The following is a 23,608-nucleotide window of genomic DNA, read 5'->3' as shown; positions in this document are numbered from 1 at the left end:
CTGCACCCGCATTTGCCGTGGTAGGACAGGTGCAGCCCAGCAATCCACATACCGTTACTGCCTCCATGACCCCTGGTCACAAAGAATTGCTAATCAGAAAGATTTCACACCCAGTCCTTTCACAGCGATCAAGGATGGATTCCAAAAATATTTAAAACTCTTGGCGCACACTGATTCTACATCTCTAAGGATCGGTGTAAAAATCTCAGTCACTAAAATCTGAGGAGAGGAGGGAGAGGGGGGAAGGAGGGGGATGAAGCTTCTGTGAACTCTCAAACGGATCACAAAAAAAAAAAAAAAAATGAAAAAAAAAAAATTATATATGGGGATGGGGGGGGGGGGGGGTCTACAACTGCAACTTCTGTGTCTCAGAATGCATGCTACAGGACCCCTCCATCAGTTTGTATGATGTGGGGGAGGAGCAGCAGAGGAGAGAGCGCCAATTGGCTCAGAGCACTCCGCACACGTTGACATCACACCAGGCGGAGCCGGACCGAGGTGGATTCCCAATGTGAAGGATCGGAAGACTGCGCTCCCCCCAAACCAGCCCGGGTCACTTACATGCAGCTCGTTATTTTTTGCCCATTTTTGAGCAGTTATGGACTATAGCGCCCCCCTCCCCCCCATATTTACTACACGTCACTAGTTTTTTGTTAATGAAATCTTTAATTAAAAAAGAAAAAACAAAACAAATAAATAAATCCTGAACAGAAGCGTAAAAAGCGTCTGGGGAATAAAAGTTCATCCGAAAACCGTCAGCTTCATTCAGAGCGCGGCTCCGGAGCATTATATCACGAGGAGTGTCCGTTATATGAGACTCCCTGACGGGGGAGGGGAGGAGACAATGACTTGGTAAGTTTAAGTTTTAATAAATCCTTTCTAATTCTTGGTTTTGCAGGATTTTCAGGATTCTTCCCCTCGAGCACCGGGTCTACAGGTTGTACGACCAAGGAGGGGCCCGCGGTACAAACACGACCCCTCCTGGTAAATTCCTGCGCGGTCCGGCCAACATCGGCCTCTCATGGATTTCTCCTCTAGAAAAACTCCTCGTTATTTTAGGGGAACATTAAAAATACAAAAACCAGAAAGATCTATAAAACGCGACTTTACAAATGTACAAAGGACTACAGATCGTTGCATATAAATAGACATTTGGTGCGGCCGACGAGGCCATAAAAAAATCCCTGAATTACTAAGAACCTGAGACAGCGAGACGTACAGCAGAGACCCCCGAGACTGCTCCCAATGAGACGTCCAGAAGCGGGGCACAAATACTGTGGTCAACACGGGGACCAAGCAGCCCCCAAATCTACACCCCATTATAATGACCCAATACATGAAACCCAAATAACAGACGCCACTGACAGACGAGGAGATGCCTCGTATCCGCCCCTCAACCTCACTGCAAATTTAGGACTGCAGCGACAAAATCAGCGACGAGATCGAACAAATAAACACGAGGAAATACACTTCATGGTGAGGCAGCAGAGGACGCACCCGCGCAGCACAGAGAGGCAGCCTACTGTACAGCAGAGGACGCACCCGCGCAGCACAGAGAGGCAGCCTACTGTACGGCAGAGGACACACCCGTGCAGCACAGAGAGGCAGCCTACTGTACGGCAGAGGACGCACCCGCGCAGCACAGAGAGGCAGCCTACTGTACGGCAGAGGACGCACCCGTGCAGCACAGAGAGGCAGCCTACTGTACGGCAGAGGACGCACCCGTGCAGCACAGAGAGGCAGCCTACTGTACAGCAGAGGACGCACCCGCGCAGCACAGAGAGGCAGCCTACTGTACGGCAGAGGACGCACCCGTGCAGCACAGAGATGCAGCCTACTGTACAGCAGAGGACGCACCCGCGCAGCACAGAGAGGCAGCCTACTGTACGGCAGAGGACACACCCGTGCAGCACAGAGAGGCAGCCTTCTGTACGGCAGAGGACGCACCCGCGCAGCACAGAGAGGCAGCCTACTGTACGGCAGAGGACGCACCCGTGCAGCACAGAGAGGCAGTCTACTGTACAGCAGAGGACGCACCCGCGCAGCACAGAGGCAGCCTACTGTACGGCAGAGGACGCACCCGCGCAGCACAGAGAGGCAGCCTACTGTACGGCAGAGGACGCACCCGCGCAGCACAGAGAGGCAGCCTACTGTACAGCAGAGGACGCACCCGTGCAGCACAGAGAGGCAGCCTACTGTACAGCAGAGGACGCACCCGTGCAGCACAGAGAGGCAGCCTACTGTACAGCAGAGGACGCACCCGCGCAGCACAGAGAGGCAGCCTACTGTACGGCAGAGGACACACCCGTGCAGCACAGAGAGGCAGTCTACTGTACGGCAGAGGACACACCCGTGCAGCAGAGAGAGGCAGCCTACTGTACAGCAGAGGACACACCCGTGCAGCACAGGCAGTATACTGTACAGCAGAGGACACACCCGTGCAGCAGAGAGGCAGCCTACTGTACAGCAGAGGACGCACCCGTGCAGCACAGAGAGGCAGCCTACTGTTCAGCAGAGGACGCACCTGTGCAGCACAGAGAGGCAGCCTACTGTACAGCAGAGGACGCACCTGTGCAGCACAGAGAGGCAGCCTACTGTACAGCAGAGGACACACCCGTGCAGCACAGGTAGTCTACTGTACAGCAGAGGACGCACCCGTGCAGCACAGGCAGTCTACTGTACAGCAGAGGACGCACCTGTGCAGCACAGAGAGGCAGTCTACTATACAGCAGAGGACACACCCATGCAGCACAGGCAGTCTACTGTACAGCATTGGACGCACCCGTGCAGCACAGAGAGGCAGCCTACTGTACAGCAGAGGACACACCTATGCAGCACAGGCAGTCTACTGTACAGCATTGGACGCACCCGTGCAGCACAGAGATGCAGTCTACTGTACAGCAGTTGATTCTGACGCCCACATGTCCTGATCTTTATTATTTGATCGATTAGCAAAAGAAAAAAAAAAACGCATAAATCCGCCGCACATTGTGGCTCCGCCCACAGAGAACATGGCGGCTCCGGACAGTTATTGCTTTTTCTTGAACTAGTGAATGAAGCAGACGTGATAACCAGCGCCGCCCCCACCTAATTACCCACAATGCACCACGAGACCCCAGAACCCCCCAATAGCACCAGGCATGTAAGAGGTACCGGACTTTGGATTTGGCATGAAACCCACGGATAACACCTGCGGCCCGGACGGACCAGTCGCCCCAATCCACCCGTGTGCGGACCTCCCATATCCTTATCAAGGGGCCCGTCCAGGATCAATAAATGTTAACAGATTGCAGTCAGTGAATGGAAACCTCTGCCTCATGACAATTATTCAGTTTCATTAACCCCTTCCCATGATGGGACCTCTGACATCATATGGCGGTCTACAATCCCAGCTCTTGTAGCTCGCCGCCAGATCTATTCATATCTGATGGGATCATCCACAGGAAAACACAAAGTGATGAAACACGACTAAGGAGGAAATCGTATACTCCAGTCACACCGAAAGCGGTTATACAGCCTAGGAGTAACTAATGCACTGCAGTCCGTTAATGCAGCTCTAGTAGTGACTAGAGAACAAGACCCGCTGAAGATGAAGTAAAGCAAAGGATTTCATGTAAATGATTCTGAAAAGTATAAAAATAAAAAGGGGATGGGGGGCTGAAAACAGGATCAGCGGGCGGGGGACGATCAGCGGGCGGGGGACAATCAGCGGGCGGGGGACAATCAGCGGGCGGGGGACAATCAGCGGGCGGGGGACAATCAGCGGGCGGGGGACAATCAGCGGGCGGGGGACAATCAGCGGGCGGGGGACAATCAGCGGGCGGGGGACAATCAGCGGGCGGGGGACAATCAGCGGGCGGGGGACAATCAGCGGGCGGGGGACAATCAGCGGGCGGGGGACAATCAGCGGGCGGGGGACAATCAGCGGGCGGGGGACAATCAGCGGGCGGGGGACAATCAGCGGGCGGGGGACAATCAGCGGGCGGGGGACAATCAGCGGGCGGGGGACAATCAGCGGGCGGGGGACAATCAGCGGGCGGGGGACAATCAGCGGGCGGGGGACAATCAGCGGGCGGGGGACAATCAGCGGGCGGGGGACAATCAGCGGGCGGGGGACAATCAGCGGGCGGGGGACAATCAGCGGGCGGGGGACAATCAGCGGGCGGGGGACAATCAGCGGGCGGGGGACAATCAGCGGGCGGGGGACAATCAGCGGGCGGGGGACAATCAGCGGGCGGGGGACAATCAGCGGGCGGGGGACAATCAGCGGGCGGGGGACAATCAGCGGGCGGGGGACAATCAGCGGGCGGGGGACAATCAGCGGGCGGGGGACAATCAGCGGGCGGGGGACAATCAGCGGGCGGGGGACAATCAGCGGGCGGGGGACAATCAGCGGGCGGGGGACAATCAGCGGGCGGGGGACAATCAGCGGGCGGGGGACAATCAGCGGGCGGGGGACAATCAGCGGGCGGGGGACGATCAGCGGGCGGGGGACGATCAGCGGGCGACTTTTTGCTTCATATTTGAGGGCCCAACTACAAATATCTGGACTGACGCAGATTCACAGGAAGTGTCAGATAAAGCACCAAGGGTCATAATAAATAAATCAGGAGTGTAAACCTATGGGGGGGTCCCCCAACAAATCCGCGGGTAGGGGCTTATCTGTTGCTATGGTTATTTCCGTATCTCCCCCCAGACATGATAATGGCACGGACTCCCGCCTGGCAGACGTAAACACCCGCCACCATCACCTTCATTATAATTGGTCCTGTGTGGCTCCAAACCTCATGATTACGCCTCTGGCTGGGATCAATGGGAAGAGAAGACCCCGGTGATCCTGGGACGAGGGCGTCACCAGTGTAAAATGGAGGAGCACCAAAAAGTTACAATAAATACCACCCAACGCAACTTTGACAAACCTCACGTGATGAGCAGCCCCAGAGTGCAAAACACAGAGACCCCCCCACCCCTCCATGTGCCGCCCCTATTATACCCTCCCTTACACATCTACAGTGGCTTTATCCCCCCCCCCCCCCTAACCTAAAATGCTGCCCCCTGGACCCGTGTCCCGGTCTTTACAGCCACAAACAACGCGTCAGAGGTAGTTTGAAGCCGAAAAGCAAAATGGCTACGGATCTTCCAGTATCCACCAGGCTGAGAGGGCGAAAACGTACGTACAAAGGCACAGGAACAAGAGCGGCGAAAACCAAGCCCCGGCGCTAATACATTTGGCATTGGAAATTCTATACATTGATGCCCCGCCCCCTCCAAAAAAAACAACATAAAACCTGTAAACATCGAGGAGCTGCCATCCGGGTGGAGTCTTGTGCAAAACATAGGAGTTTCTGTACTTTAAGCTTAAAGTCACAAAACCTATAAAATCTCTATAAAAGGTGCTGAACGCTATAATACACAAACGCTGCCGCATGGAGTCCGCGGGGTGCAGGACGCTGCTCCCCAAATCTGTAGTGTTGGATTTCTGAAGACCTCATGAATAAGGCTGGCCCTCCAAAGGATACAGGGCGTGAATACTTTGACAACAGCATAAAAATAAAAGAAGCACCAAGTAAAACAGCCAAGAACCCTACACGGAATCCGCCGTCAGCCGTTCCAGCCCATCAGGTGGCTGACCCGGGCCTTCTCCGTCATCTTCCTCACACGTCCTGACCTGGAGGTGCCGAGGTTTAAGGGGTCGTCGATCAGCAGGAGGCCTTCGGGCTCGTTGTCGGAGTCGTCGTCGTTGTACAGCACTGTCCTCCGGCCCTGGTTGCGGGTGTTGATCCGCGGCTTTTTCCGCTCTTGCTCGATGAAGTCGCTGTCGTCTCCTGCGTCGTCCTCACTGGGGTCCTCGCTCACGTCCTCGTCCGACAAGTCAGCGTGCTTTAGAGCCGGACTGTGGGAAGGGTCCTTTTTGGAGACTCCCCTCCCCCTGCCCCGACCTTTGCCTTTCTTGGTATCAGCACCTCTTAAGTGGTAACCCTTTGGTCGGCCCCGCCCCCTTCCACGCCCACGGCCCCTCCCCTTTCCTTTTGATTTGTGGTCAGTGGCAGGGCTACCTCGCTTCCTCTTCAGCTTTGTCCGTGATACTTTGGTGTAATCGTGGTCCCCATCCACATAGTCCTGGTCAGATTTGGTGGAGGAGTCTGGGTCGGAGCTGCCCTCTGACTCTGACCCGCTCTTTGAACTGAGGCTTGACTGGGAGCGGCCACTTGTGGACGGGGATGGGGGCCGTTTACTGGTTTTCTCCTCCTCCACTTTCTCCTCGTCTTCTCCCTGGCCTTCATCTTCGGAGGAGCTCAGCAGCTTTCTCCTGGGTTTTGGGGTGTCATCGCCCTCGCCGTTTGTCAGGGGTCCATTAGTCAGTTCAGCTTTAAAGAAACAGAAACATCCGTGAGTGCGTCAGTGACATCAGAGGGGATCTGACCCCTGGGACCCCCCGGGGAAGAGAAGAAGGGGTCCAAGGTGTCAGATACAAGAAAATCCCTGGATGAAACCTCTGGGGGGGAATCGGCCACCCACGGGGCACGGCCCCTGCTACTTACCTTTCACCGGGGAGGATGGGGCCTTGGAGACGCTCGCTGCTTCCTCCTCCTCAGGGTCGCTCTTGTTCTGGGGGTTCGGTCTGGAAGACGTTGGCTGCTCCTCCTCCATCTCCTCCTCCTCCTCCGCTGAGACACGGCCGGGCTCCAGAGCGGAATCAGACACTAGGACACACAGCAGTGATGTGAACATACTGGCCGAGGCCTGGCACCCACAGTGCTCAGCATTGGTCATACCCAAGGAGAAGGGGCTGCCTGACGCTGATCACCTGGGATGTGTAAACAGATCATGGACACGGGGGAGAGCGCACAGACTAGCGTGTAATATGGCACGAGTGTATGGCCAGCATGCCGATACAAGTCTATGTATTAGGCGGCTTTCACACTGGCGTTTCTGGATCCGTTTGAGAGATCCGTTCAGGGCTCAGCGGCCAAAAACGGATCAGTTCATCCCCAATGCATTCGGAATGGAAAAGGATCCGCTCAGAATGCGTCAGTTTGGCTCCGTTGCGCCTCCATTCCGCTCTGGAGGCCGCCTGAAGCGTTTTGGTGTCCGCCTGGCGATGCGGAGCCAAACGGATCCGTCCTGAATTACAATGCAAGTCAATGGGGACGGATCCGTTTTTCACCGACACAATATGGTGCAATTGAAAACGGATCCGTCCCCCATTGACTTTCAATGTAAGTCAGAACGGATCCATTTTGACTTCGACTTAAAAAAATAAATAAATAATGCAAACGGATCCGTTCTGATACCAGCGTTTGCAGTATCGGTGCGGATCCGTCTGTGCAGATACAAGACGGATCCGTACCGAACGCAGGTGTGAAAGTAGCCTTACCTGTATTATACAGCATGTAATAGTGTCCCATATCTGTATTACATGTAGTATACAGAAGGTATAAGCGTGTGCGTGTATCAGGCCGAGGTCACACTTCACTTATCGCCATCAGTGACTGGGAGCCAGAACCAGTAGTGAAGCCTCCGGAGAGGAGGTGGAATGGAAGGATGTGAACTCAGCCTTACCTGTGTGTAGGACACGAGTGTGCAGCTCGGGTATAGCAGGTGAATTACTAAGTATGTGGCGGTATTCACTGCGTGTTACATGTACGCTATAGTCATGGCTGCAGCCAGTGCTCGGCGACGTGCACCCATGTACAACACGCTGACGCTGTTACTTGTACACGCATACGGATCATTAACGGGGTCTTACTTTCAAAGGTTGAGGAGGAAGAGGAGGAGGATGAGGACGAGGAGGAGGAGCTGCTCCGTAGACGTGGGAGGGCGGCGCTCTGCAGGACCCTCTGTGGAATCTTCCGCGGTTTCCCTTTCAGACTAGAAAACAAATAAATCTCCTGACAGAAAGGACGCAGCGAGGGGCCATCAGACAGTGATGGAGGCGCTCGTACCTGGCGGCTCTGCTAGAGGCAGAAGAGCTGCTGCTGCTGCTGCGGATCCTCTTCCTGTAGCGCTGCCTCCTCCGCTGCTGCAGCTGCATGGCGAGCTTGTAGTCAGAGATGATGTCCTTGATGTAGGTTTCACACAGAGCAGATAATCGAAGAGTCATGCTGTATATCTGCAGATGGGGAACCACCGGGCGTTAGGAAAGATGGCCGCTGTGGACAGCCACGTGGACGCCTTGTGAGGGGTCAAAGGGCAGCAGATACCAACAGCCCCCCCACATCAATCCATAGGTTCCATTGTGTACATGACCATTACACGTCACCCTGTGTGTACGGCCATATTATACATCGTGTACATGACCATTAGATGTCCCCCCGTGTGTACGGCCATATTATACATCGTGTACATGACCATTACATGTCCCCCCGTGTGTACGGCCATATTATACATCGTGTACATGACCATTACATGTCACCCCGTGTGTACGGCCATATTATACATCGTGTACATGACCATTACATGTCCCCCCGTGTGTACGGCCATATTATACATCGTGTACATGACCATTACATGTCCCCCCGTGTGTACGGCCATATTATACATCGTGTACATGACCATTACATGTCACCCCGTGTGTACGGCCATATTATACATCGTGTACATGACCATTACATGTCACCCCGTGTGTACGGCCATATTATACATCGTGTACATGACCATTACATGTCACCCCGTGTGTACGGCCATATTATACATCGTGTACATGACCATTAGATGTCCCCCCGTGTGTACGGCCATATTATACATCGTGTACATGACCATTACATGTCCCCCCGTGTACGGCCATATTATACATCGTGTACATGACCATTACATGTCCCCCCGTGTGTACGGCCATATTATACATCGTGTACATGACCATTACATGTCACCCCGTGTGTACGGCCATATTATACATCGTGTACATGACCATTACATGTCACCCCGTGTACGGCCATATTATACATCGTGTACATGACCATTACATGTCACCCCGTGTGTACGGCCATATTATACATCGTGTACATGACCATTAGATGTCCCCCCGTGTGTACGGCCATATTATACATCGTGTACATGACCATTACATGTCCCCCCGTGTACGGCCATATTATACATCGTGTACATGACCATTAGATGTCCCCCCGTGTGTACGGCCATATTATACATCGTGTACATGACCATTACATGTCCCCCCGTGTGTACGGACATATTATACATTGTGTACATGACCATTACATGTCACCCCGTGTGTACGGCCATATTATACATCGTGTACATGACCATTACATGTCCCCCCGTGTGTACGGACATATTATACATCGTGTACATGACCATTACATGTCCCCCCATGTGTACGGCCATATTATACATAGTGTACATGACCATTACATGTCACCCCGTGTGTACGGCCATATTATACATCGTGTACATGACCATTAGATGTCCCCCCGTGTGTACGGCCATATTATACATCGTGTACATGACCATTACATGTCCCCCCGTGTGTACGGACATATTATACATCGTGTACATGACCATTACATGTCACCCCGTGTGTACGGCCATATTATACATCGTGTACATGACCATTAGATGTCCCCCCGTGTGTACGGACATATTATACATCGTGTACATGACCATTACATGTCACCCCGTGTGTACGGCCATATTATACATCGTGTACATGACCATTACATGTCCCCCCATGTGTACGGCCATATTATACATCGTGTACATGACCATTACATGTCACCCCGTGTGTACGGCCATATTATACATCGTGTACATGACCATTACATGTCACCCCGTGTGTACGGCCATATTATACATTGTGTATATATGACCATTACATGTCCCCCCGTGTGTACAGCCATATTATACATCGTGTACATGACCATTACATGTCCCCCCGTGTGTACGGCCATATTATACATAGTGTATATATGATCATTACATGTCGTTCCGTGTGCGGTTATATTACATGTCGGCATACGTTGCGTTACACGTGACGCTGTGCAGATTCTGGATCTCACCCTGGATTTCTTGTTCGGGGTGTAAGCTTTGGAATTACTAAATATGAGCCGGACGTCCTGCCCGTATTCCAGGGGGTCGCTGTAGTCTCCCGCCTCCAGTTTGCCTTTGACTGTGCTGAAATCCATGGGATTTTCAATGACGTCCTGATAATCCTGAAACCACGAGGAGAAAATAAGTTAGTGAACCCGGAGCGAAGGAGCCCCAGGCAGACACAACCCCGGCCCAGGGGGCGCCCGGCGCCGATACCCCGACACTTACAGGATAGGAGACATTGTTAACCGGCTGTCGGAAGGGCTCGGAGTCCTCTCGCTCGTAGATCAGGTCCAGCAGTTCCTTGCAGTGGTCCTTCCAGGAATCTGGATTCGATCTCAGCAGATCCCTCTTAGTGCGGCGAGTGATCTAGCGGGAGACGTCATAATCAATACAGTGGCAGGTCTGACGATGGCGGCTATTGTATGAGGAGACATGTACTGACCAGAGGTTTACTCACTGCTCGCCCGGCGGAGGTCCCTGGACCGTCCGATTCCATATCAGCCACTGCACTCTCCTGGACAAGATGTAGAGTGTCAGCTCACGTGTCCAAAGCTGAGAAACGTCAATGCTAACAGTTTATGTCTCACCTCGGCCTCCTCCTCCGCATCGCTGACCTCCTCACACTTCACCTGGTTGTAAATCTCCAAGATGTCTGTGCAGTTGTCATCTCTAGACACAGAAGAGAAAGGTTGAGGGAGCGGCCAATCACGGGGCAGACGCAGCGGCGAGGTGAATGCGCAGCGCACGCACCTGATGTATCGCAGCAGAACGTCCGTCACAATCTTGGCGGCCTTCACGATGGGAGAATTTGGCTCGTTGAAGGTTCTGGCATTGTGTTCAATGTAACGCACTTCCCACATCAGGGCAGAGATTCTCCTGTGAGACGGACGCAGAAAAAGGCAACGTGAGAAACCCTGCGACGCTGCGCTGCGCCCCGGAGACTCTCAGAGGATTCCTTTATTTGGGAAAGCTGGGCGATGACCAACGTGGCCGGGAGCTGCCACCCAACTGTCCCAAACTGCAGAATGAGCTGCTCTTAGGTTCATTCCTAGTCATCCCCATTTCCAGGATCACTGTTTGCTGTCAGTGAATGGGAACAAACTCATCTGCATTATAACAATACTACTCTGACCCCAAACTTGCCAGAACACCAGGTTTGTTACAATGTATCAGGGAAGAGTGATCAACCTGGAGATACAGACAAGATGAGATTGGTGCTGCCGATTCCCAGAGCACTGTCTACACTACAACAAATCCTCAGCAGCGAGAGGACCCCCCCCCCACCACCACCGTTTAACATTTCTGAATGTACATAAGTTACACAGGCTGGAAAAAACATGTCCATCATACTGTTGTTCACTGACAGCAAGCAGAGATCTTGAATATGGTGAGGAAATACCAGAGAGTGTATAAATTCAGCGGTGCTGCCCTCACCTGTAGAAGCGGCTCTCCAGCCTCTTCCTCACCGAGCTCAGGTCGGTTGGATAGGCCACCACGGTGCAGTACAGAGGATAGGCGCCGAGATCCACCGGAGCGCTGAACGGGCTGGCCAACTCTGACAACACAAATCATCATTAGCGCCACTGCTGGCGTCACGTGGCCGGCTGTCCTACACACAGAACATTACACGAGGACACGCACCGAGCGCGAGCAGCTGGTCCACCCCCGGGATCACCCGCTCACACACGTCATCTCTGCTCTTTACTCCCCACTCTCCTTCCTGGGGTTTATACTGCAGAGCGGTCAGCTCCTCGGCAGTGACGGGAACACCAGCGCCGACCTCGTCCGGGAGGGAGACTGCTGAGATAAGCAGATGTGATGTCAGAGAGACCTCCAACCAGCACCGTACAGGAACACTCAGGAACCAGCCCCCCTACATATCATACAGACTACAACAACCATCAAGCACGACAACTATGGACTACAACAACCATCAAGCACTGGAGCACGACAACTATAGACTACAACAACCATCAAGCACGACAACTATGGACTACAACAACCATCAAGCACTGGAGCACGACAACTATAGACTACAACAACCATCAAGCACAACAACTATAGACTACAACAACCATCAAGCACTGGAGCACGACAACTATGGACTACAACAACCATCAAGCACGACAACTATGGACTACAACAACCATCAATTGTACAATCATGTACGCCCCTCTGCTCACCCCCCATCCCTACAATCATGTACACCCCTCTGCTCGCCCTACAATCATTTACACCCCTCTGCTCACCCCCATCCCTACAATCATGTAGACCCCTCTGCTCACCCCCATCCCTACAATCATGTAGACCCCTCTGCTCACCCCCATCCCTACAATCATGTACACCCCTCTGCTCACCCTACAATCATGTAGACCCCTCTGCTCACCCCCCCATCCCTACAATCATGTAGACCCCTCTGCTCACCCCCCCCATCCCTACAATCATGTAGACCCCTCTGCTCACCCCCCCCCCATCCCTACAATCATGTAGACCCCTCTGCTCACCCCCCATCCCTACAATCATGTAGACCCCTCTGCTCACCCCCCCCATCCCTACAATCATGTAGACCCCTCTGCTCGCCCCCATCCCTACAATCATGTACACCCCTCTGCTCGCCACCATCCCTACAATCATGTACACCCCTCTGCTCACCCTCCAATCATGTAGACCCCTCTGCTCACCCTCCATCCCTCCAATCATGTAGACCCCTCTGCTCACCCTCCAATCATGTAGACCCCTCTGCTCACCCTCCAATCATGTAGACCCCTCTGCTCACCCTCCATCCCTACAATCATGTACACCCCTCTGCTCAACCCCATCCCTACAATCATGTACACCCCTCTGCTCAACCCCATCCCTACAATCATGTAGACCCCTCTGCTCACCCCCATCCCTACAATCATGTAGACCCCTCTGCTCACCCTCCATCCCTACAATCATGTACACCCCTCTGCTCACCCTCCATCCCTACAATCATGTACACCCCTCTGCTCAACCCCATCCCTACAATCATGTACACCCCTCTGCTCAACCCCATCCCTACAATCATGTACACCCCTCTGCTCAACCCCATCCCTACAATCATGTACACCCCTCTGCTCAACCCCATCCCTACAATCATGTAGACCCCTCTGCTCACCCCCATCCCTACAATCATGTAGACCCCTCTGCTCACCCCCATCCCTACAATCATGTAGACCCCTCTGCTCACCCTACAATCATGTAGACCCCTCTGCTCACCCTCCATCCCTACAATCATGTAGACCCCTCTGCTCACCCTCCATCCCTACAATCATGTAGACCCCTCTGCTCACCCTACAATCATGTAGACCCCTCTGCTCACCCTCCATTCCTACAATCATGTAGACCCCTCTGCTCACCCTCCATCCCTACAATCATGTAGACCCCTCTGCTCACCCTACAATCATGTAGACCCCTCTGCTCACCCTCCATCCCTACAATCATGTACACCCCTCTGCTCAACCCCATCCCTACAATCATGTACACCCCTCTGCTCAACCCCATCCCTACAATCATGTAGACCCCTCTGCTCACCCCCATCCCTACAATCATGTAGACCCCTCTGCTCACCCTCCATCCCTACAATCATGTACACCCCTCTGCTCACCCTCCATCCCTACAATCATGTACACCCCTCTGCTCAACCCCATCCCTACAATCATGTACACCCCTCTGCTCAACCCCATCCCTACAATCATGTACACCCCTCTGCTCAACCCCATCCCTACAATCATGTAGACCCCTCTGCTCACCCCCATCCCTACAATCATGTAGACCCCTCTGCTCACCCTCCATCCCTACAATCATGTACACCCCTCTGCTCACCCTCCATCCCTACAATCATGTACACCCCTCTGCTCAACCCCATCCCTACAATCATGTACACCCCTCTGCTCAACCCCATCCCTACAATCATGTACACCCCTCTGCTCAACCCCATCCCTACAATCATGTACACCCCTCTGCTCAACCCCATCCCTACAATCATGTACACCCCTCTGCTCACCCCCATCCCTACAATCATGTAGACCCCTCTGCTCACCCCCATCCCTACAATCATGTAGACCCCTCTGCTCACCCCCATCCCTACAATCATGTAGACCCCTCTGCTCACCCTACAATCATGTAGACCCCTCTGCTCACCCTCCATCCCTACAATCATGTAGACCCCTCTGCTCACCCTCCATCCCTACAATCATGTAGACCCCTCTGCTCACCCTACAATCATGTAGACCCCTCTGCTCACCCTCCATTCCTACAATCATGTAGACCCCTCTGCTCACCCTCCATCCCTACAATCATGTACACCCCTCTGCTCACCCTCCATCCCTACAATCATGTAGACCCCTCTGCTCACCCTCCAATCATGTAGACCCCTCTGCTCACCCTCCATTCCTACAATCATGTAGACCCCTCTGCTCACCCTCCATCCCTACAATCATGTAGACCCCTCTGCTCACCCTACAATCATGTAGACCCCTCTGCTCACCCTCCATCCCTACAATCATGTAGACCCCTCTGCTCACCCTCCATCCCTACAATCATGTACACCCCTCTGCTCAACCCCATCCCTACAATCATGTACACCCCTCTGCTCAACCCCATCCCTACAATCATGTAGACCCCTCTGCTCACCCCCATCCCTACAATCATGTAGACCCCTCTGCTCACCCTCCATCCCTACAATCATGTACACCCCTCTGCTCACCCTCCATCCCTACAATCATGTACACCCCTCTGCTCAACCCCATCCCTACAATCATGTACACCCCTCTGCTCAACCCCATCCCTACAATCATGTACACCCCTCTGCTCAACCCCATCCCTACAATCATGTAGACCCCTCTGCTCACCCCCATCCCTACAATCATGTAGACCCCTCTGCTCACCCTCCATCCCTACAATCATGTAGACCCCTCTGCTCACCCCCATCCCTACAATCATGTAGACCCCTCTGCTCACCCTACAATCATGTACACCCCTCTGCTCACCCTACAATCATGCAGACCCCTCTGCTCACCCCCCCCCCCATCCCTACAATCATGTACACCCCTCTGCTCACCCTCCATCCCTACAATCATGTACACCCCTCTGCTCACCCTCCATCCCTACAATCATGTAGACCCCTCTGCTCACCCTACAATCATGTAGACCCCTCTGCTCACCCCCCATCCCTACAATCATGTAGACCCCTCTGCTCACTCCCCATCCCTACAATCATGTAGACCCCTCTGCTCACCCTCCAATCATGTAGACCCCTCTGCTCACCCTCCATCCCTACAATCATGTACACCCCTCTGCTCACCCTCCATCCCTACAATCATGTAGACCCCTCTGCTCACTCCCCATCCCTACAATCATGTAGACCCCTCTGCTCACCCTCCATCCCTACAATCATGTACACCCCTCTGCTCAACCCCATCCCTACAATCATGTACACCCCTCTGCTCAACCCCATCCCTACAATCATGTACACCCCTCTGCTCAACCCCATCCCTACAATCATGTAGACCCCTCTGCTCACCCCCATCCCTACAATCATGTAGACCCCTCTGCTCACCCTACAATCATGTAGACCCCTCTGCTCACCCCCATCCCTACAATCATGTAGACCCCTCTGCTCACCCTCCATCCCTACAATCATGTACACCCCTCTGCTCACCCTCCATCCCTACAATCATGTAGACCCCTCTGCTCACCCTACAATCATGTAGACCCCTCTGCTCACCCTCCAATCATGTAGACCCCTCTGCTCACCCTCCATTCCTACAATCATGTAGACCCCTCTGCTCACCCTCCATCCCTACAATCATGTAGACCCCTCTGCTCACCCTACAATCATGTAGACCCCTCTGCTCACCCTCCAATCATGTAGACCCCTCTGCTCACCCTCCATCCCTACAATCATGTAGACCCCTCTGCTCACCCTACAATCATGTAGACCCCTCTGCTCACCCTACAATCATGTAGACCCCTCTGCTCACCCTCCATCCCTACAATCATGTAGACCCCTCTGCTCACCCCCATCCCTACAATCATGTAGACCCCTCTGCTCACCCTACAATCATGTAGACCCCTCTGCTCACCCTACAATCGTGTAGACCCCTCTGCTCACCCTACAATCATGTAGACCCCTCTGCTCACCCCCCCCCATCCCTACAATCATGTAGACCCCTCTGCTCACCCTACAATCATGCAGATCCCTCTGCTCACCCTACAATCATGCAGACCCCTCTGCTCACCCCCCCCCCCATCCCTACAATCATGTAGACCCCTCTGCTCACCCTCCATCCCTACAATCATGTACACCCCTCTGCTCACCCTCCATCCCTACAATCATGTAGACCCCTCTGCTCACCCTACAATCATGTAGACCCCTCTGCTCACCCCCCATCCCTACAATCATGTAGACCCCTCTGCTCACCCTACAATCATGTAGACCCCTCTGCTCACCCTACAATCATGTAGACCCCTCTGCTCGCCCCCCATGCCTACAATCATGTAGACCCCTCTGCTCACCCTCCAATCATGTAGACCCCTCTGCTCACCCTCCATTCCTACAATCATGTAGACCCCTCTGCTCACCCTACAATCATGTAGACCCCTCTGCTCACCCTCCATCCCTACAATCATGTAGACCCCTCTGCTCAACCCCATCCCTACAATCATGTAGACCCCTCTGCTCACCCTACAATCATGTAGACCCCTCTGCTCACCCTACAATCGTGTAGACCCCTCTGCTCACCCCCCATCCCTACAATCATGTAGACCCCTCTGCTCACCCTACAATCATGTAGACCCCTCTGCTCACCCTACAATCATGCAGACCCCTCTGCTCACCCCCCCCCCATCCCTACAATCATGTACACCCCTCTGCTCACCCTCCATCCCTACAATCATGTAGACCCCTCTGCTCGCCCCCCATCCCTACAATCATGTAGACCCCTCTGCTCACCCTCCAATCATGTAGACCCCTCTGCTCACCCTCCATTCCTACAATCATGTAGACCCCTCTGCTCACCCTACAATCATGCAGACCCCTCTGCTCACCCCCCCCATCCCTACAATCATGTAGACCCCTCTGCTCACCCTCCATCCCTACAATCATGTAGACCCCTCTGCTCACCCTACAATCATGTAGACCCCTCTGCTCACCCTCCATCCCTACAATCATGTAGACCCCTCTGCTCACCCCCATCCCTACAATCATGTAGACCCCTCTGCTCACCCTACAATCATGTAGACCCCTCTGCTCACCCTACAATCGTGTAGACCCCTCTGCTCACCCTACAATCATGTAGACCCCTCTGCTCACCCCCATCCCTACAATCATGTAGACCCCTCTGCTCACCCTACAATCATGCAGATCCCTCTGCTCACCCTACAATCATGCAGATCCCTCTGCTCACCCTACAATCATGCAGACCCCTCTGCTCACCCCCCCCCCATCCCTACAATCATGTACACCCCTCTGCTCACCCTCCATCCCTACAATCATGTAGACCCCTCTGCTCACCCCCATCCCTACAATCATGTACACCCCTCTGCTCACCCCCCATCCCTACAATCATGTACACCCCTCTGCTCACCCCCCATCCCTACAATCATGTAGACCCCTCTGCTCACCCTACAATCATGTACACCCCTCTGCTCACCCTACAATCATGTAGACCCCTCTGCTCACCCCCATCCCTACAATCATGCAGATCCCTCTGCTCACCCTACAATCATGTAGACCCCTCTGCTCACCCCCATCCCTACAATCATGTAGACCCCTCTGCTCACCCCCATCCCTACAATCATGTAGACCCCTCTGCTCGCCCCCATCCCTACAATCATGTAGACCCCTCTGCTCGCCCCCCATCCCTACAATCATGTAGACCCCTCTGCTCACCCTCCAATCATGTAGACCCCTCTGCTCACCCTCCATCCCTACAATCATGTAGACCCCTCTGCTCACCCTCCATCCCTACAATCATGTAGACCCCTCTGCTCACCCCCATCCCTACAATCATGTAGACCCCTCTGCTCACCCTACAATCATGTAGACCCCTCTGCTCACCCTACAATCGTGTAGACCCCTCTGCTCACCCTACAATCATGTAGACCCCTCTGCTCACCCCCCCCCCATCCCTACAATCATGTAGACCCCTCTGCTCACCCTACAATCATGCAGATCCCTCTGCTCACCCTACAATCATGCAGACCCCTCTGCTCACCCCCCCCCATCCCTACAATCATGTACACCCCTCTGCTCACCCTCCATCCCTACAATCATGTAGACCCCTCTGCTCACCCCCATCCCTACAATCATGTACACCCCTCTGCTCACCCCCCATCCCTACAATCATGTAGACCCCTCTGCTCACCCCCCATCCCTACAATCATGTACACCCCTCTGCTCACCCTACAATCATGTAGACCCCTCTGCTCACCCCCATCCCTACAATCATGCAGATCCCTCTGCTCACCCTACAATCATGTAGACCCCTCTGCTCACCCCCATCCCTACAATCATGTAGACCCCTCTGCTCACCCCCATCCCTACAATCATGTAGACCCCTCTGCTCACCCTACAATCATGTACACCCCTCTGCTCACCCCCCATCCCTACAATCATGTAGACCCCTCTGCTCACCCTACAATCATGTAGACCCCTCTGCTCACTCCCCATCCCTACAATCATGTAGACCCCTCTGCTCACCCTACAATCATGTAGACCCCTCTGCTCACCCTACAATCATGTAGACCCCTCTGCTCACCCCCCATCCCTTGATTATTGTATACTCCACATACTTTCTTCTGGGATCGGCTCCATGTCCCATGGGCTCATGTTTTCCCGTTCATTGTTGTCCCAGCTGGAAACAGAAGATGGCGACACTATAATCCCTGCACAGCTGGAGGTCAGCATTCATCAGAGCCTGCGGCTGCACTTACTGGACGCTGTAGCACTGGAACAGACTGTCAGGGTACTCCATCCGTAAGGGCTGCTGACTCTCCACAGTCCCAAACCACCAGGCGTCGTCGATGATGCTGCGGAAGCGATCTCCTGCAGAGCGAAGAACATCAGCACATGAACCCACAGACAGTGAAGGGAAAGCATAGCCACGAAGAAGCCGCATCACCCACCGATCTGCCAGTTCCGCTCCTTCGCTTCCTTAAAGAACTGATGGAGGACGAGAAAGTCAATCACATCCGGCATATCGTGATACCTGGAGGAGACAGCAACATCATATAATAATCACATCGCCACTGTATACCACCCCCCGACCATTATATACCATCCCCCGACCATTATATAGCCACTGTATACCACCCCCGACCATTATATAGCCACTGTATACCACCCCCCGACCATTATATAGCTCCTGTATACCACCCCCCGACCATTATGTACCATCCCCCGACCATTATATAGCCACTGTATACCACCCCCCAGCCACTGTATACCACCCCCTGACCATTATATAGCCACTGTATACCACCCCCTGACCATTATATAGCCACTGTATACCAGCCCCCAACCATTATATAGCCACTGTATACCACCCCCCAGCCACTGTATACCACCCCCTGACCATTACATAACCACTGTATACCACCCCCTGACAATTATATACCACCCCCCCCCCCCCCCCCCCCCATTATATAGCCACTGTATACCAGCCCCCTGTGGCGAAACCAACCTCGCCACTGGGCTTTGGAGAGGACTGGCTGCTGGCCTCTTGCCCCTGGATTATGGGCCATATACTAACTTTTGAACCCCTGGTCTGATTCATGCCATTTTTTAATATGTTGTTCCCCTGAATGGATTGATTGTGAATATGTAATTTTTATGTGAATGTGATGTATGGTTTTAGAGTTATGAAAGTTGGCTAGAAAGTATGTTTAACTGTATGTATAATTGAGTCTCCTCTCAGGATAAGGGGAGGGAATATGCTGGGTGTGTTTCTATTGTCCCATTGTGTGTTTAAAATGGTGATGTCTGTTCTGTTGTCGCCACATGTGTATTGGCGACCTCCCTTTGTCCTCAGAGATAATTGGATTGCTCTTCAGGTTGTCTGGACAGAGAGGAGGAAACCATGATGCATTGTGGGGATATGTTGTCCTATGTCACCGTCTTCATTCTGGTCCTCTGGGGGCGTGAACGATTGGTTGCTGTAGTTACATTGTATGTGTTGTTAATTACTGATTGGTTGCATTTCAAACCCCTGTGGGCAGTACTATGTTTGTGGTTTATGAATAAAAGAGGCTGTACGTGAAGTACAGTCAGACCACTGTTTGACCCTCAACACGGAGCCTTGTCTCGTTATTGGGGGGATTCACTGTATGCTGTTAGGGACTGACTGCCAGGATTGTAAGCTGATTCCTGTTCGTCTGCTAGCAGCTATTCGTGAGGTTCCAGTTTGGAGTGCTACTTTGTATCCAGTTCGGGAGTTTGGTGTTCTGCAGTAGCTGTGCCTGTCTCTCAGAAAGGGGCTTATCGCCTAAACGGATTTTAACCCCTTGTCTGCGGAAACGGTCCGTTACATTGGTGGCAGCGGCGGGATCGTTCCCACAGCCCAGAAGGACAGCTACAAAGAAACATCATTCCCTGCAATTACAATTTGAGGGCAACGCATGTCCCAGTACAGCGACCCTGACAGCACCAGAATGGAAACAGCAGTGGAGTACGATGAGGGTGTCATGGATGACCGAGATGCAGTCCGCAAAGGCATCTGGTACCAGGTACTGGGTATTGTGGAGTATATGCGGGACGAGAGACTCCCCACGGAAGACCAGCGGTTGCAGAAGCGAGTAGCCCTGCGGATGCCCTTCCTGGGAGAGCAGCCCCGGGAGGAATGGGTAAAGGAATTGGAACTCCTAGCATGGCGGGATGGTCCTGGCTTGTTATGGGAGACTTTTTCAGAGCTGGAGTTTGGGAGCCCTACACAAGCCCGGTTCCATGATCTCTTGGAATGGAGGGAGAGCAGGTATGACTGGGACGACACTCATGAGATTGAGCAGGACCTGGTCCACCTGGTGACCCGGGAGATGGAGCTGGAACAGGGCTACCAGCAGCTGTTCCACGCCAGTGAGAAGGCTCAGCAGAACATTAAGGTGACGGACCCAGATCCAGTCCCCATCCCCCAGCAGCAGCATGATTTTTTGGGAATTGGGAGCCCAGTCTCCATTCCCCAGCGGCAGAGTGTCCAGCAGGGAATAGAGAGCCCAGTCTCCATTTCCCAGCGGCCGTATGAATTATTGGGAATTGGGAGCCCAGTCTCCAGTCCCCAGCGGCAGGCGGAGTTACAGGGGGCAGAGACAGTCGGTCCTGTCCCCCAGCAGCAGAGTGTCCAGCAGGGAATAGAGAGCCCAGTCTCCTTTCCCCAGCAGCAGGACACTGTGTTTCTATTGTGCCATTGTCCCATTGTGTGTTTAAATGGTGATGTCTGTTCTGTTGTCCTCACATGTGTATTGGCGATCTCCCTTTGTCCTCAGAGATAATTGGATTGCTCCTCAGGTCGTCTCCGTGACAGAGGAGGAGACCATGATGCATTGTGGGGATATGTTGTCCTATGTCCCAGTCTCCCTTCTGGTCCTCTGGGGGCGTGAACGATTGGTTGCTGTAGTTACATTGTATGTCTTGTATATACTGATTGGTTGCATTTCAAACCCCTGTGGGCAGTACTATGTTTGTGGTTTATGAATAAAAGAGGCTGTACGTGAAGTACAGTCAGACCACTGTTTGACCCTCAACACGGAGCCTTGTCTCGTTATTGGGGGGATTCGCTATATGCTGTTAGGGACTGACTGCCAGGATTGTATGCTTTTCCTGTTCGTCTGCTAGCAGCTATTCGTGAGGTTCCAGTTTGGAGTGCTACTTTGTATCCAGTTCGGGACATTGGTGTTCTGCAGTAGCTGTGCCTGTCTCTCAGAAAGGGGCTTATCGCCTAAACGGATTTTAACCCCTTGTCTGCGGAAACGGTCCGTTACACCCCCGACCATTATATAACCACTGTATAACATACCCCAAAGGCTATGTGCTTCCCTGCCCCTGGCCAAAAGGCACTGAGGGAGGGGGGCTCCCAAGCTGAACTCTTGCACCAGGGCCCATGAGCCTTTGGCTATGCCCCTGGCTGGAGCCATTCAGCACTGCTGCATCCTAATGAAGCAGAGCTGCAGTGTAAAGCATAAATAAGCAGAATGTACCAGTCTGATCCCGTCCTGTCCACCATAAGCACCTAATATCTAGGGTCAGCTTTCCTGGCTCGGCTGCCCGATCCCCTCTGCTATATCAGGGTCTCCTCCCCGCTGCGCCCCTGCACTGCGCCTACCTTGGCACCTATGTAGACTGATATCACTGACCCCAGGAGCTGACAATCCAATCTCAGGACCCAGTGAATGGGGGAATCATGTCACTTACTTGACTGAGAACGACTCTCCGCTCAGCTGGCCGGACGTGGCGTCGAGGAAGGCGAGCTTCAGGCAGCAGAGGGTGGGGGGCCCCACCTCGTATTTAATCCCCACAACTTTCAACAACTCCTGTTCCTGAGAAGAAAAGGGGAGACGTGTTTATGGGGGACAGGTGCGGCCGGTGGTGGGGGAGGGGCAGTGACTACTTAGACAGCGCAGCGATGGCGGTGCCTGGATCCCGTCAGGAAACCTTTAACCAAATCTGAAACAAGAGCGCCACCTGCTGGTCATAAAACACCGGGGGGGGGGGGGGGGGGGGGCGGAGGAGCCGCGGGATTGAAGGGGAATTCCAGATCTTATTAATGACAACTGAGCAGGATCTCTGCTTGCCGTCAGTGAACATAAACATTCATCCCAGACACTGATCTAATGCATCCGGTCTGGGCAACACTCTGAACTGCCCAACTGCAGACATGTTACCTGCACTGGCACACTGTAACAAACCATCAGAACAGGATCTATGCAGCTGACAAAGAATGATCTACACTCTAACGAGCATTACTATTCACTGACCGCAAGCAGAAGTGCGAAAAAAAGATGAGGAATTAAAGATAAAGAGAAAGTTGTAGAGCCCGGTCACTGGGGGGGGGGGGGGTCGCCTCATGAAGATCGCCACATCCACGACGGTTTAACAGACATCACAGTGGAGGGGTCCACGCTCAGGGCCCCCAGAACCCACTGTGTCCATTTATTACACTGACTGACGATCATCTCAATGGCCGCCATATGAATATCAAACTTCTACTGCTTGAAGAGGGGCGAGCTGGCTGCACTACAAGGCTCAGCATGGAGAACAGTCTCCCCTACACCAACCAATCAGAGCGCAGCACACAGAGGTCCAGGGTCACCCAGACCTTACCCTCAGCTCAGTCTTGTTCCACGGCTGTTTCTGCATGTTGACGCTGTAGATCTTCGCCTTCTTCACGGCGCGCACGTACGCTTCGTGTCCCTGCTTGAAATAGATGACCTGCGGGGAAGAGAGCAGCAGCCGCTGAGAGACGGCATCATCACAGGAGGCGCCCCAGTCATTGGTTCGCACCTGTACATGGAAAAGCTGGGTGACAACATGGCCGTCATAACC

General features: G+C 53.4%; 2 protein-coding genes across 7 annotated transcripts in view; one reads left to right on the top strand and one right to left on the bottom strand.

Annotated features, from left to right (window-relative positions):
- Positions 1–685: 685 nt before the first annotated feature.
- On the top strand, positions 686–2,969 carry LOC121009546 (proteoglycan 4-like). 4 transcript variants are annotated; one of them, XM_040442752.1, is made up of 3 exons: positions 686–2,408; positions 2,448–2,627; positions 2,710–2,969. In XM_040442752.1, exons 1-3 carry the CDS (start codon positions 1,246–1,248, stop codon positions 2,906–2,908), a joined length of 1,542 nt encoding a protein of 513 aa, XP_040298686.1. In that variant the 5' UTR covers positions 686–1,245; the 3' UTR covers positions 2,909–2,969. The 4 variants fall into 4 exon arrangements, with proteins under 4 accessions (XP_040298686.1, XP_040298688.1, XP_040298687.1 ...); XM_040442754.1 differs by having other exon boundaries at positions 686–2,627; positions 2,882–2,969; XM_040442753.1 differs by having other exon boundaries at positions 686–2,627; positions 2,796–2,969.
- Positions 2,970–4,351: 1,382 nt separating this feature from the next.
- The window catches only part of BRWD3 (bromodomain and WD repeat domain containing 3), a 40,712-nt gene continuing 21,455 nt past the window's right edge, over positions 4,352–23,608 (bottom strand). The window contains exons 25-40 of one of the 3 annotated variants that reach the window (XM_040442749.1): positions 23,387–23,494; positions 22,478–22,602; positions 19,201–19,283; positions 19,009–19,120; positions 18,868–18,929; positions 11,692–11,850; positions 11,485–11,605; positions 10,801–10,926; positions 10,638–10,719; positions 10,493–10,564; positions 10,276–10,416; positions 10,017–10,169; positions 7,947–8,113; positions 7,751–7,872; positions 6,543–6,704; positions 4,352–6,368 (exon numbers count right to left, since the gene is read on the bottom strand). In XM_040442749.1, the coding sequence (XP_040298683.1) occupies positions 5,602–6,368; positions 6,543–6,704; positions 7,751–7,872; positions 7,947–8,113; positions 10,017–10,169; positions 10,276–10,416; positions 10,493–10,564; positions 10,638–10,719; positions 10,801–10,926; positions 11,485–11,605; positions 11,692–11,850; positions 18,868–18,929; positions 19,009–19,120; positions 19,201–19,283; positions 22,478–22,602; positions 23,387–23,494 (2,562 nt within the window). In that variant the 3' untranslated portion in view covers positions 4,352–5,601. Of the gene's footprint in view, positions 6,369–6,542; positions 6,705–7,750; positions 7,873–7,946; positions 8,114–10,016; positions 10,170–10,275; positions 10,417–10,492; positions 10,565–10,637; positions 10,720–10,800; positions 10,927–11,484; positions 11,606–11,691; positions 11,851–18,867; positions 18,930–19,008; positions 19,121–19,200; positions 19,284–22,477; positions 22,603–23,386; positions 23,495–23,608 lie in introns of those variants that run through there. The other 2 variants (XM_040442750.1, XR_005780775.1) reach the window with 2 other exon arrangements.

This window comes from Bufo bufo, chromosome 8, assembly GCF_905171765.1.
Source record: "Bufo bufo chromosome 8, aBufBuf1.1, whole genome shotgun sequence".
NCBI classification, from domain to species: Eukaryota; Metazoa; Chordata; class Amphibia; order Anura; family Bufonidae; genus Bufo; species Bufo bufo.
Note: the sequence above shows the minus strand (reverse complement) of the source record. Positions and strands in the feature narration are given on the sequence as shown.

What these genes read in the sequence shown, in the direction of transcription:
- LOC121009546 (XM_040442751.1), top strand. Translation starts at nt 1,246, where the DNA reads ATGAGACGTCCAGAAGCGGGGCACAAATACTGTGGTCAACACGGGGAC. An exon ending in GACACACCCGTGCAGCACAG is followed by an intron (nt 2,628 to 2,709) that starts GTAGTCTACTGT and finishes TGTGCAGCACAG; the next exon opens with AGAGGCAGTCTACTATACAG.